Source organism: Cygnus atratus, chromosome 10 (genome assembly GCF_013377495.2).
Source record: "Cygnus atratus isolate AKBS03 ecotype Queensland, Australia chromosome 10, CAtr_DNAZoo_HiC_assembly, whole genome shotgun sequence".
NCBI classification, from domain to species: Eukaryota; Metazoa; Chordata; class Aves; order Anseriformes; family Anatidae; genus Cygnus; species Cygnus atratus.
This window is the reverse complement of record NC_066371.1, coordinates 485,644-499,297: the sequence shown is the minus strand read 5'-3', so window position 1 is coordinate 499,297 and position 13,654 is coordinate 485,644. Positions and strand designations below refer to the sequence as shown.

At 49.9% G+C, this 13,654-nt stretch overlaps 1 protein-coding gene across 1 annotated transcript in view; it reads right to left on the bottom strand.

Annotated features, from left to right (window-relative positions):
• The window catches only part of PLXND1 (plexin D1), an 81,012-nt gene that overhangs the window by 10,571 nt on the left and 56,787 nt on the right, over positions 1 to 13,654 (bottom strand). The window contains exons 24-30 of the mRNA XM_035546691.1: positions 13,333 to 13,463; positions 12,457 to 12,655; positions 6,525 to 6,671; positions 4,310 to 4,466; positions 3,145 to 3,248; positions 2,004 to 2,067; positions 744 to 778 (exon numbers count right to left, since the gene is read on the bottom strand). Coding sequence (XP_035402584.1) covers positions 744 to 778; positions 2,004 to 2,067; positions 3,145 to 3,248; positions 4,310 to 4,466; positions 6,525 to 6,671; positions 12,457 to 12,655; positions 13,333 to 13,463 — 837 coding nt within the window. The remainder of the gene's footprint in view (positions 1 to 743; positions 779 to 2,003; positions 2,068 to 3,144; positions 3,249 to 4,309; positions 4,467 to 6,524; positions 6,672 to 12,456; positions 12,656 to 13,332; positions 13,464 to 13,654) is intronic.

The following is a 13,654-nucleotide window of genomic DNA, read 5'->3' as shown; positions in this document are numbered from 1 at the left end:
ACACAATACTGTTGTTGTCCTTAACACTTTTTTTTCATAACAGCTTTTAACAACATTTAGCACTTCGTACTTCCAGAGTGGTGCACAAGCAGGAACTAATAAATCTCCCCAGCCCTGGGAAGCAGGCAGAGTGCCAGCAGCTCCTACTAGGTGACTTGACCAAGGCTGTGCAGAATGTACCTGGTGGCACCGCTCCATGCTCAGATTGCACTTCTGAACTCTCCGTGGCTGCTGACAGCTGGATCAGACCACAGTAATTACTTTGCTGTCTTGATAATTAATTATTATGTCCCATAGTACTAAAGCTTTTCTACAGATAACCTTTCTGCTCCTTTTTGGGCCTCTCTGAAGAAAACTAACGACCACTGATACAGCCTGTTCATCACATCTGATGGTTCAGCCCACAGAGATGAATTAAGTTAATATCAGAGAGGCTGCAAAGATATTCTCTTCTTTCATCACATACACTAAAAAAATAGGAGCCCAGAGACTTAAGTGCAGGTGAAGAGAGAGATAGCTGCACACACACAGCCTTACTGGTCGCCTTTGCTCCCAACGTTTCTCAGGCTACCGACAGCTCTGGCCATGCAGTGCAGGGAGGGGAGCCCGGAGCCGCCACACGCAGCAAGGAGCTGGCAGCACTGCCGCCCACCCACTGTGGACACTGCGCCGCACCGCCACCCCCGCAGCCACCAGCCGCAGCCGGCCACGAAGCTCAGCAGCTCGGGAAGCAAGATACTTACTAAATGGAAGTACTTCTCGGTGTCCAGATCCTTCACTGTGAAGAACAAGAGCGACACAGCAGCTTAGTCTGACAACCCAGACCAAAACCTGCCTACGCACACTCCATCTGTGTCGGGACGTGTGTTCTGCTTTCCACAAGAAGTGCAAACACCTAGCTGGTGTTTCTGCCCCCAGCAATATCAGCACTTTTCTTTGTTTTGGCAGTGTTTATCTATTGCCTTCTGAGGGGAGAGGTGGGTACCTCAGGAAGCACTTTAAGGGGTGCTTTAAGTCTCCCAAGGGGTGTTGCAAGAGGAATCTAAGAGGGTGTGAGAGCAGGATTAGCACAGGGCCTCTCCTGCATGCCGCCCCTGTGCCGGGTGCCCACAGCGCCGCGATGGCCTGCTACGTGTCCCAGCATTTGTCCCCGGGGCAGCCACAGCCCGGCCGCCTGTCCTCACGCTAACGGGCAAAGGGAATCCCACTGCAGAGACCGACTGTGTGCAGATGACCTAAGAGACAGAGGGGTTGAAACTCTTTTTCTAATGTGAATTTTTGTCTCTTTCTGCCTGTTTTGACTTTCTGTGCAGCCTGAAACCTAGGTGTATGCTGGCAATAAACTGAGCATGGGAGAGAAAGGGATTTTCAGTCCTGTGGTTTCAGATTCTTACTTTTCTTTCACTGTGTTAGCACAGATTTAATGCAAACCTCCAACAAGCATGTGAGAAGAAAGGTTCAAACACCTTTAGCTTAAAGGTTGGGCAAACAGAGAGAGGAAAATACTGGATAACAATTTTTTAAACCAGAAACACAAACATGACATCGGGAACTTAAACATGACAAAGCAAACAACATACACTTGCATCTCCCACAATGTGTATATCAGAAATGCGTACTTCTCAGATCTCAATGTCTCTCACAGAGCAAGAGGAGGCACAAAACCCCAGTTGATTTTTCCATCTTTGCAAGTGACAGACAAGCCTTAAAAAGGCAGACAAACCTACAGGCACATCCAAAGACCTGCCCTCGGCAGTGTCACACTCAGTGGCTGCCAGGCACGAAGCTGAGCGATGGCCAGCTCTGCCCCACACCTCTGGGAAATGGTGCTCTGCAGGGGCTGCCAATACCAGCACCAGCGCCACATGGGCTCATGCTGCACTGCAGCATCTGGGCAAGGGGCCCAGCAGCCAGCTCTCAGCATCACCTCCAAGATGCCCCTCCATGCGCACAAGTGCCTCTGCCCCACCACCAGCAGCAGGGGAGAAGAAGGGAGATACTACCTCTGCTCAGTGTGGCATCCTTCTTGTCCGACAAGCTCATGGCCAGTGACGCCCCTTCAGGGATCTGCAGAGGAAGGGGTGAGCAGACATTTAATGGTGACAGCGCCCTGGCAGCACCTCCCAGCCAGCCAGGGATGGACCCGGGCAGCTCCCGAAGCCTGGGGATGCTGGTGCAGCGGCTGCTCTGCCACAAGCATACCCCTGCAACTGCCCTGCCCCTGCTCCCCTGCATGGGAACTGGTAGTAATGGCGCTGCCCTACTGGGAAAGGCTTTTTTAAGGGCAAATACAAGATTGGGGCATTCTCAAATGATGGGAATCAGGCAAATACATGTATCCAAGATAAATTTTTGGCATGTCGACACCAGGTAATTTGAAAAAGAAAGAGTGTTGGGCTGTGCAGACACTGCTTTGCCTTTTCCCAGGGAGTGAGAAGGAACCTAAATGCAGGCTGAGGACTCGCTGGGGCAGGGACCATCTCTTTGTTCTGCATCTGGCTCTCAGCACAGCAGGGCACTGAGCCAGAAATGGGGCTCTGTGGCACTGCTGTTACACAAATAACAACATTAATAAGTACTCAGTTCAATTTTTGATTTTCCATGCACTGTTACAGAGCAGTGAGGATTATGCTTCCAAGCATATCAAGGAATGGGGAAATCAAATAAAAAATTCTGGTTTTGTTTAGTTTTAAAGGAAAACTAGTCAAGAGAACATTTTTGGTTTGCCACATTTTCCAAATTTTTGGCCTCTTCTCAGCGGCATCCCTAGCCTCTGCTCTCAGGGCAGGCAGTGACAATTGTGCTAGTGATTTCAGCAGGGGCATGGATCAAGAGCTGAGTGATACTAATCAGCCAAGCTGGTGGCCATTGGGAATAGGAGCTTTTTTTTTTTTTTCCCTCCTCTTTCTGTTGTCAGTAATAACTTGTTTTGCATGAAGAGTGTTTAATTAGTTTCAGTGTGTTGCAATATTAACAAGCTTCTCGCCAGGGCAGATGTCTATTCCCCGGAAGCTCTCTTGGAGCTATGGCAACCTTCCTGCTTGTTTCTGATAATCCTGTTTTTGGAGGAGGAACTGCCGCTTGCCCCTGAGGCCAGGCAGGCTCCAAGGAAGCAAGGCTTTTCTGCAGCGCTGGCAGGTTTACCTTGTAATGTGCTAATGTGTTGAGCTTCTTCCTGCCATCCTCCACCACCGAGGTGTCGTCAAGGTCCCGCAGGATGTAGCTGTCGGTGCTGGTGGCAAACCACTCTGAGCAGACAGAGGGGAGAAGTGAGTGCTCAGCCTGGAGGAGGCTGGCGCAGCAGGACCGAGGGCTCCTGGAGGGCACCACGCCAGGCAGCACACGTCCACCGCACAGCACCACTGCAAAGGCCTCCGGGGCTCTCTGCAACTAAAGCAGGTGTGCTTCACACCTCCAGGGCTAAGCCCAAAGCAGGGGATCTCTGGACTAATGCAGGGCTGGATGGCCCTGGGAGAGGTGACAAGGGCTCTGCTCAGCAGGACTGGTAAGGAGCACTTCTCCCCAGTCCCTGTCCCTGCCTGGTCCCTCGGGGCTGTGAGGCACCTGCCTCGCGCCACACTGCGCGGGTGAGACACTGTGGGGCTGTGCACGTGGATACCAAAGGTCGGTGGCGGCTCCTGGTGGGGCAGAGCCAGTCATGGCCGGGGGACCTGCCACGAGCACCAGGGAGAGGAGCGCAGCCCTGGCACTGCTCCAGCCCAGCGCACTCTCCCAGGAAGACTCCCCCAGCACCAAGTATGCTGAATTCCACACCTTGCGGCTCCTTGTGCCAGCTGTTGTGTGGCATGGAGGCACTGAGGCCAGCGTGGTTTTCTCTTCACAGTACTGGGCTTGGATTCTTCTTAAGTTCTGGGAGGAGGAGTTGTCCACTGGGTAAATTAATAACACAACTGAACCCGTGGACAGGTAGGAGCCCATGGGCTCATTTATGGCTGCTTATGGAGAGACACGTATTAATGAGCCATGTGCAGACCCAGGAGTGTTTTAGAGAATACCACTTCTGGGGTTTACTAATATGGGCTTCAAAGGACGCAAGTCCAAGCACCCCTCTGCTCACCTTGGGCTTTCCTAAAGCTCCTTTCCAGTTACATGGCTCCCTCCTGCCCACCAGGATCTGGTCCCATCACTTATTCCTGAAGACAGTCCTCAGGAAAAGGCTGTCTTCAGCCTGCCCTCTCCCAGTGCTACTCCACCCAGCACCCTCCGACAGACACTAAGAGCTACTGTGCAACATCAGCTCCTTCATCCACCAGTAAGGGCTGGCCTGTCCAACGCAGCCGTTCCTTACCAAGGTCAACGTCTTCCACCCTTGGCCACTGGGAGTAGGGGACGTTCTTGCAGAAGGCCTCCAGGATCTTCTCTTTCACTTGGCTCAGTGTGTCCGTGTCCATGGCCCTGACGCTCAGGGAGTCCATCCCACAGCCTTGGAAAGAGACGTTGAGGTTCTGCGGGCAGAGGCCAAGCTAGGAGTGAGGAGCGGCAACCTACCCAGCTCTGCTGGCTCTCACGGACTCGCGGAGCTGCAGCACCACACAGCTCTTGCGGCCGCCTGCTGGGCGCTGCACTGCTGGAAGTCAGGCTGAGCAGACGTGGTCAGCTACATTTTATCATAGAATCATAGAATCATTTTACCGCTAGTGAAAAGCGCTAATTTATGACTGAATTTATTGATGGAGCCAGGAGGACATGGGGAGCAGCGCTGCACCCTCCTTTCATGCTGCCTTACTACTGGGCCTTAGCTGTGGTGCGCAGAGACCTCCTGTGTGGTGGGAGGGAAGTTCAGCCCCTGCCACCAGCCATGTTCTCAGCTTCTTGGCTCTGACCAGCGACTAATGGGGCTGCTAAGGCTCATTGCCCTGCCTCTCCCTAACACAATTGGCCAAGCTGCTCTGTTTAAACAAGCTTTAAGCACACTGCATACTGGGACTGGTGCCACTCTGGTATTCAACACCCTCAGCATGCAACAACCTGTTGGAGAAGGTAACTGAACAGTGGGATCATCAGCTGCAAGGGGCTGTGGGCTGCTGCAGATACCACTCAGACCTCAGGGACGCCCTGCTTCTGCTATAGTCACAGCAGAAAGCTGCAGGGCAACCAGAGGGACTCTCTTCCCACAAAAAATCTTCTCCTCTTTGGTAGATGCTCCCATGCCTCTCAAGCGAGGAGAGGGATGCAGAGCACAGACATCTCCTCCTCGCACAGGATCTGCAGACCCAAAGGTCACGAGCACAGCGCTGCCCACCTGCCTGCTGGGGGCTTCATCCCAAGGCTGCCTCAGTGCTACCTCCTGCTTCTGTCCTCCTCTCCTCAGTGTGTACGAACAGAGGGCCACTCTGTGCGTTCAGTTAGCTGTGAATGCAGTTCTGAAGCCAGCTAGCTACCTCATTTGCAAGCCCAGGTCAGGAAGCTGTGCAGAGGCCAGGAGCATTGTTTTATCTAAGCACAGCTGCCTCTTAGAAGGACATACGGTAAATGTGAGATGGATGGCTGGGATTCTCACAGCCTATCGGTTCCTTCGCAAACACTGCTTTCTAGTATCAGGATACACACCCAGCACCCTTGGTGATGACAATGTGAATGCACAGATGAAGTCCGATTTTTGCCATAGAATTAAATGAAGATGATTTTTCACTTTGTATACTGTGTGGGTATTTTTTAAAGCAGAGGTTTGGTTACCAGCAATGCAGGGATTGCCAGTGAGTTAGCCCTGCAGATGCTTGCCTTCCTCCAACACACTCTGCTCATACTTTTGCTTCTCTTCTTGCAAACAAAGTAGGAAGCAGCTGTACTTCCTCGCTCAGACTTACGAAGTTACCATTTCTGCTGAGAAAGATAATACTTTGCGTCCTGCTGCTAACCCCTCTTGGTCTGTGCTGTAAATTTACAGGTCAATTGGTAACAGGAATCTGAGAGGCTGTGGAGCTCGAACCTGCTCTGAGTTACAGTGATGCACATCTGGGGTAACCCACTGACTTCAGTGAAGCTGCTCCAGATTTATGCCAGGTAATTGAAAGCAGGGTTTGACCCAGGCTCTGGAAAGGCGTCTGCTGAATTATGTGTCAGGCAGTGAAGGGAATGAAGTCCTTCACACACACAGCCCTGCTCTGCCTGGTTGCTGCAGGAGGCAATTTGCAGAACCACTTTTCAGCACTATGTGGTGACACCCTGCACGCAGCCCAGGATGCGAAGCCATAGCCAGCATCTTCTCACTGGTAGTGAAGACACTGATTTGCTGGTAGTAGTGAACTGGTTCTGTCAACAATCTGAACATGGCAGAACAAATTTTCCTGCCCCCCTCCACCCCTAATCTAACCACATCAACAACCACCACAGGCTGGACATGAAAACAAGCAGTCACTACAAGCCTTGCTCCGCAGCCAGGAGCCCAGGCATCAGCGAGGTGCCCACACAAGTGCATAACTCACACGGGTATCACACATGTGGGCACGAGCGCCCCGCAGGCACAGCTACCTCACCATACCCTGCTGGGGGGGGATACTCACCCTCGGCTTTGCCTCAATGTTCTCCCGCAGGAGCCACTCCTCGTTGAGGGTGTACCTGGCTTTCCCTGTGATGGCATCGATAGAGCCTTTGTTAATCTGCTGCTTGATGGCACAGATTAACAGGAAGAATGGCTCGCCAACTGTCTCCTGGGGAAAGGGAGAGAAATCCACGTCAGCAAACTGGACCTGGTGGCAGCACAGATGGGGCAGGCTCTGCAGGGACCCTGGGGTAGCGAACCCCCCAGCGTCCCTGGCTCTACAACCCCACATGGTGCTCAGGGCCATCACTCCTGGATGCCTGCAGCACCTCTTCTCCAAGCTTCTCAGAGGCTGCCCAGAAACCCTCAGACTCGGGCCACATGGCAATGCAGACAGGAAGGTGGACATCGCAGCTGGCTGCAACCATGGGCAATTTTTTTTTTGGGGGGGGGGGTGCGGAATGAGCTGTGATTGTCAGCCTCAATGTACCCCATCCAACTTTACAACAAGCAGTGCAGGTTGTGAACTATGACCAAAAGGCTATGCCAGCATTTTATATCATGGGCAGAGACTTAGTCACTGTTCAGAAGGCTGGGGCACAAGCACAGCTGTGCCAATGGGTACATACGCGCGCAACGCTTGCCAACAATACAAATCTACATTAATTGACATGGGAAATTAAACATGAACATCAGGAAGAATCTGGCATACTCCTGTACAGCAATGTTTGTTGCAGCCTGACAGAGCCTATACTGTATAACATATTGCACTCTGCAGGACAAGGAATGAGGCTGATGTGCACAAAAGCCAGGTCTAGAGGGAAATCTGGATGCATAACTTTCTCATAAAGGTATTGGCTGAACCTCTCTTTGTGCTGCCTGGTTTGCCCTTGAAATCCATGGGACTAAGGCCACTGTGTGCATATACTGTGGCTCTGGGAACCAGCGTTCAAACTGCTCATACCGCAGCAGAGCCTTGATCACAGAAGAGAAAGGATCAGGGTCAACCAAGCTGTTCCCACGTGATGGCAAGCAAACAGACCATTTCACTCCTTACATTTGTCAAACTTCATCTTATAGGATAGATGTGAATTGTGACACTGCTGCAGTAAAAACAAAAAGCATAATAGGGACCAGCTATTTGTGACACGGTTCAGCTACACGGTTTAATGCCAGATTTCTGATCCATTTATGTCTGTTACACTGATGTGCAAGTAAAACACAAGCAATTTTCTTAAGAAACGTTTCAGTACTGGAGTACATCCCACTCTCCCTAATGTTCATGTGCAATTTCGTTCAAATGAGGCAAATGCAAATTATTGCACACTTATGTATTATCCGAGCATCACACACACCCCTGCATAACCATTCCTGCCATCTGAAATCCTGCTCAAGACAACAGATATCAAATGATTTTGATATTTCTCAGCTAGGAGCTGCTAAATCCTGTTCAATCTGCTCCTTAATTAAGACTTGGTGATTATTTTATTCTAATTGCCTTATAATTGCTAAAGCAATTAGTTTGATGTCAATTTTGATTCGGCTGCATTCAGTGCAACTGACGTTAAGACACTGCAGCAGGGCTGTAGGTGGGCATGCACCATCTGTGCCATGGTGCATTTTATTTTCCAAGGGCAACTTTTTTTTATGAACATGGGGAAATTCCTTGGGCCTTCTGCTGGGGTTTAACGACTTCTTGCAATGCTCCTTCTGAGCACACAACACAAAATGTGCTCTGAAGCAGACCCCCTGGTGCTTGAAATGGAGGAAGGTATGACTTCCAGAAAGCAGAGGGACACGTGAAGTCATGTGGCTAAGGAGAAGTCAAGGATTGCAAACAGAGAGGAGAAAGTGTCAGAAGACATAAAGAAAAGTTAGTTTCTGAGAGAAAGGCAAGATTATGAGACAGCAGGCAAAGGGATTACATTGACACGGAGACATCTCCAGGTTGCACTACTTTGCATCACTAGTGTGATGCAAACTGGCACGCTGCCACACTGACCCGATGCACGAGGTGCTGACAGACCGTAACAACAGCCCTGCCACGAACAGGAACTCTGCTTGTGCTTGAATACACAGTGAGGATGACCCCGAGGCTAGATTCAGTGCCAGCTTTTGGAGCCTGCCCTGTGCCCCTTGGGAAGCTCTGGTCCTAGACACAGCTCCAGCCACAGAGGGAAGTGAGGGTGCTGCGAACCGCTACATAAAAACTGAGCCAGTCCTGCTGATACCAGGGCTCTTTAATGCCTGGAACCAGCAGACACTGCATGGGTTGAAACTGATCGTGTGGCACCTTCTTGCAAATGTAAACACTCGATGGAAAGGGGGCAGCCTGAGAAACTGGTGAAATGGGTGTTTCAAATCCTGCCGCAGTGTGAATGAACAAGATCTTTTCTCAGGACTCGCCGCACAGGAAATAAACTACAGTGCTCAGCCTGCTAGATACTATTTCTGTTTGTCTTCTTGGCTTGCAGACTCAGGAACTGTGGGATGTTATGGAAATCTGCAAAAGTGCTAATCAGACAGCAAATTTCAAAGAGGGGAAAGAAGGGCTGGCAGGCAGGGACCAGAGATAAAATGGCAAGCTTGGAAACCTCAAGCATTGTTCAGAAAATTCATCTGGAAACAAATCAAAACTGACTTTGGACTTGGCTAGCTGGGAGAAAGGAAGTTTAACTAAAAGAGATCAGTGCTGATTCAGGACAAAAATTACTTTAAAAAAAACACACTCTGGGGCCTTTTTTTCCTCCTATTGTGAATGTATTTTAATGAGACTTCATTTTCATTTTTGACTGAACTGTTACAGGCTCTTAAAGCTACCCAGGACACTCAAATAACTTTACAGTAATGGAAAGCACAGTTTAGGCTGGCATTACTTGAACTGCTTCATACATGATGAGCGTGGGAGGGCTTGGGTTTTATATGCTTGGGAAAAGAAAAGATTCAGAGCAGACTGGATTCACATGTTGCTGCCCTGCTAACAAGGCTGACCAGTCACTAGAGATGTCCTCCCAGGAACATGCTACAGTCATTTCCGAAAAGTCTTGGTGAGGCTGGGGTGGGAAAAGCACAGAAAACAGCTGCTCGTCCCAGGTGCCAGCTAATTTTAGGATGATTATCTATTTGCATAATGTGTCAAACCTCAGCTCCATCTCCCATGCAAAATTTTGGGAAATTTGGACACAGATCTAAGTGCTGTATTTCAGGTCCTTAATTTTCATTTAGCTACCAGTCCCCTGATCCTGTTAGGGGCTAGGCAAAATGGTACAAAGGTATTGCACGAGGAAGGCTCTTTTCAGCATTTTTCCATCATTTTATCTGTTTCTCATACAGTTTTGCAGAATCAAAGATCTACAACAGTTGTGCAAATGATGCAAGTTTTCAAGCACTTTCTGATTCCAACGCCAAGGAGCAAGCGTCCCGCTACTCCTTCATGCTATCTTCTGCATGCATTTCACCCTGTCAAAGTGGTAACTCCATTGCCTTCAGGTGCCCTCCGTATGTTTAACCACGAGTGACTGTGGCCTGCCACTTCTTCCCAGTTGAAGACAGCTCCTTCAAAGGATTTTCCCCCAAAACACAAATGGACGGACTGTTAGGCAGAGCATTAATACAAAACAAATGTTTCGAGCATGTAGAGTTGACTTACAAGGGAAAATACAAGCACTTGGAATTTTTCCACTGAACAACGGCAGGGACCTTTACAGCAGCTGTTTCAAATAGACGTTGTGATTAATGGGGATAATTCAGGAATGAGAACCAGACCCATCGTCACATGTCTGAGAGCCCAGTGCTGCAGGCAGGCGGGCAGCCTCTTTTTTTAACCAAGGAATGCCTCTCTGAGGGCAACAGAGTTTGATCTGGAGGGATGCAAGGCACATGGGAGTGTTTGACTATCACTAACATTTAAATAGCTGCCTTGAGCTAAAAGCAGCTCGTGCAGGGAGGTGCTTCAGAGGCTCCACACTTGGTTTTGCAGCAGGGAAGGCTCTGGCTCTGCTCAGGCTGCTGGCCCTGGGCTGGGACCTCTCCATCCCTGTGCACAGCAGCGGCTTGTGTCTGTTTGCAGCCCTCTCCTCCAGGGAGGGACAGAAGCCTCTCCAGACATTTCTGTCTCATCCATCCCCTTCTTCCCATGTCAGCAGGCAGCAGCTTTTCCTCCAATTGTGCCCCCCACCTCCACTGCGGAGCCCATGATGGACAAGCCTCTTGGAAATCAAATCTTCACTGCGCTCTCTTACGGTGAACGTTTGCTGTTCAGAAACAGGGAACAGGCTGCACCAGGGGGTGCAGCAATGGTCCTGACTGCTGTAGCATCAGCCTGAGCACACGAAGCGAGGAGGGGCACAGAACCCAGCACTAGGTGCTGGCCCCAGCCGGAGCAGGCTGGACACCGGCAAGCGAGCCCAGCAGCACGGCCTGTGGCATGCCACCAACCTGGCCCTGGCTGCACTGCACCAACAGCCTGCCCATGCCACCCTGAGGCCCATGGCAGACAGGCGGCCGGGCGGGTTCAGCTGATGGCGGGCACCAGTGTCGCTCTGCATGGGCAGCCCCGGCCCCGGCCCTGGCCCTGCAGCGGGCACCCAGAGAGGCCTGCTGCTGTGGCCACCTCCCCGCCAGGTGCCACGGGAGTGGTGGCACAGGCACTCAGGAGCTGCGTCACCATGAATTAGCTCTATAATGTGCCCGCTTCCTCAGGCCCACATGATAAGACTTGACTTTCTTCCCTCTTTATTTTTTTTTTCCCCTGAGAAAGCCTTCTTGCACAATGTCCGTTTTTAGCAGAACTGGAGCTAGATCAGATGCCTCACATGTGGGCTCCACTCTCCAAAAGGAGAGATCAGCACTTTTTCTCCCCAATGGTTAAACTACAGGCACAAAAACTAAAGATTAAAAAAAAAATCACTAATTCACTCTTCTTCTCTGACAGGCTGGAAAGCCATGCTCCACCAGCACAGCCATCCCTTTTCATTCCCGTGACTTTTCTTTCATTATGGTGCATAATTATGTGAGCTAAAATGAAAGATTAAGAACTACAAAGCCACAAGCTTTAGAACAAAAAGTGATCATCAGCTGGGTTCAGAAGACATGATATGTGTAAAGACAATGAGGTATTGCTTCTGTGGCTATAGTAAACACTTTGCAAAAGAGATTTTTCAAAAGGCCTTTTCTAGGCTTTCCCCTGTGGATATAATGGGGTGTCCTCCAATTAGCTGCTGTGGAATCAATTATGTTATTGCTCAATTCTTCTGGGAAATTCCAACCAGAACTGGCAAGCATTGGAGATAAAGCACTGAGCAGATGGAGATGCTCTGAGATGCCAAATGTATTCCTTTTTGGTTACTGTAGGAAGATAGGCTTCTGGGACAGATATCCCCCATCTCCTGCTAAGACTTGTCTGGGCAGCGTGGAACCACAAGGACATGTCCAGAGCAAGGAGCACCACACACAAGTGGGCACTGGCAGCTCAGCAGCCTTCCTGCCCCTGCGCCATGATCCCCTCCTGGGCTCTTGCACTAGAGACAAAATACTAAACTAGCTGGCGACCATCAGTAAGGCTATGTGAGCCGGTCAGGGAAAACAACAAATAATTGGAACTGTTCCCAAAACCTCGAGCCACTGTGGTTATTTTTCAATTCCCTGTGAATCTCTTCTCAAGCATGGTAACAAATGCTAGCTAGTGCTCTGGCCTTACAAAAGGCAGGCCACACCAGGAAGCCTGCCATGAAGTCTGATCACAACAAATTACCAGGCAGAAATGGAGAAGCAACTGAACTCACAGTTGCTTTTTCACACTTGAACCTTTCAATCTGTTGGAGTTCGTCAACCATTAGTGACAAGGCAACTGGCAAAACTGGCAAGTATTTAGGTCCTCAGCTGACATGTCCCTTGCTACCCCTGCATGCAATGCCAAACCTGCACCTACAATAGTACTGATCTGTTTATCTTACTCTGAGATAGCTGTACATGCAGATGGACATCCAGTTGGTGAGCATCTTCTCCACTACAGATTCAGTTCTCCTCAGCATCAGCTTGGGATTTTTGGAAGCTGAAGCATCAATTAGATCCACCAGGAGGTCCTTCATGATGCTGGTGTAATATTCCAGTTTCCCATGCAGCGCAATAGTAAGCAGAGAGGCCAAGTTACACCTGAAGAACAGAATTGTGTATGACTTAAGCACTGACACAAGAAGACTAAGTTGACAACTATCATTAAAATAAAATAGCACAAAGGCAGTGTTTCTGATAATTTTCATGAGCTCTCTCAATGGTGTTAAACTTCAAAGCCTCTTTCAACGCTGCAGGACCTCAGGTCAGCCTGCACACTCTTACAGGTAAGCCAACTGTTCAGGGACACAAACACTGCACAAGCAGGTCACATATTGCACCTTTTGGTGCTCTTCAGGATAATGGAGAAGGTTTATGGCCATTCATTTCTAATAGAAAAGTGGGATGCCAGTGTAAGTCAACCTTCAGGTGAAATGCATGTCTCTAGACAGGGGCCGGATCACTTATGGTTTAGGGATCAATCTGTCTTGCCCAGCTGCCAGGTCTTTGGTTCAAATTTAGCCTAAATGATCAGCGGCTAAAAGCCACAGGTCTACAGAAAATGTCCATGTAGGACAGGTGACATGCTAATCAGCTCCCTCCTCAGCAACCTCTTGGGGCAAAGCAGGAGCCATACAGCCACCTTTCAGAGCAGAGACCATGAGGCAGCACTCAAGGCTACTAAGGCTCTAGCACCAGCCTCCTGCAGGGCATGCATACCCTCTTCAGACAGGCTGGCTGCCTGTGTGGCTCTTCATATGGTCTTTTGAAGCTCATACCTGTCTCTAACAGCAAAGTCCTTCTGTTGCTCAAGAGCATGGACAAAAACAATGAGAAAGTGCTTGTTGTTGAGCAAGGTGGAGAAGAGTGATATTCCTTCTTCCATATTGGGTCTGCAGTTTTCAGGGATCTAAGGAGAAAAATTAGAAAACAGCATGAGAAAAACACTGCTTGTTGTTTTCTCCCAGCCTTCATCCTACCTGACTGCAAGGATGTCCCTGCTGAGCAGAGAGGTACTGTCCTGAGACCCCTGTACTCCCTCTGCTTATACTAGCCAACTGCATGCTTCTGTGGTGAAGGCACAACTGCATCCTGGGCTGC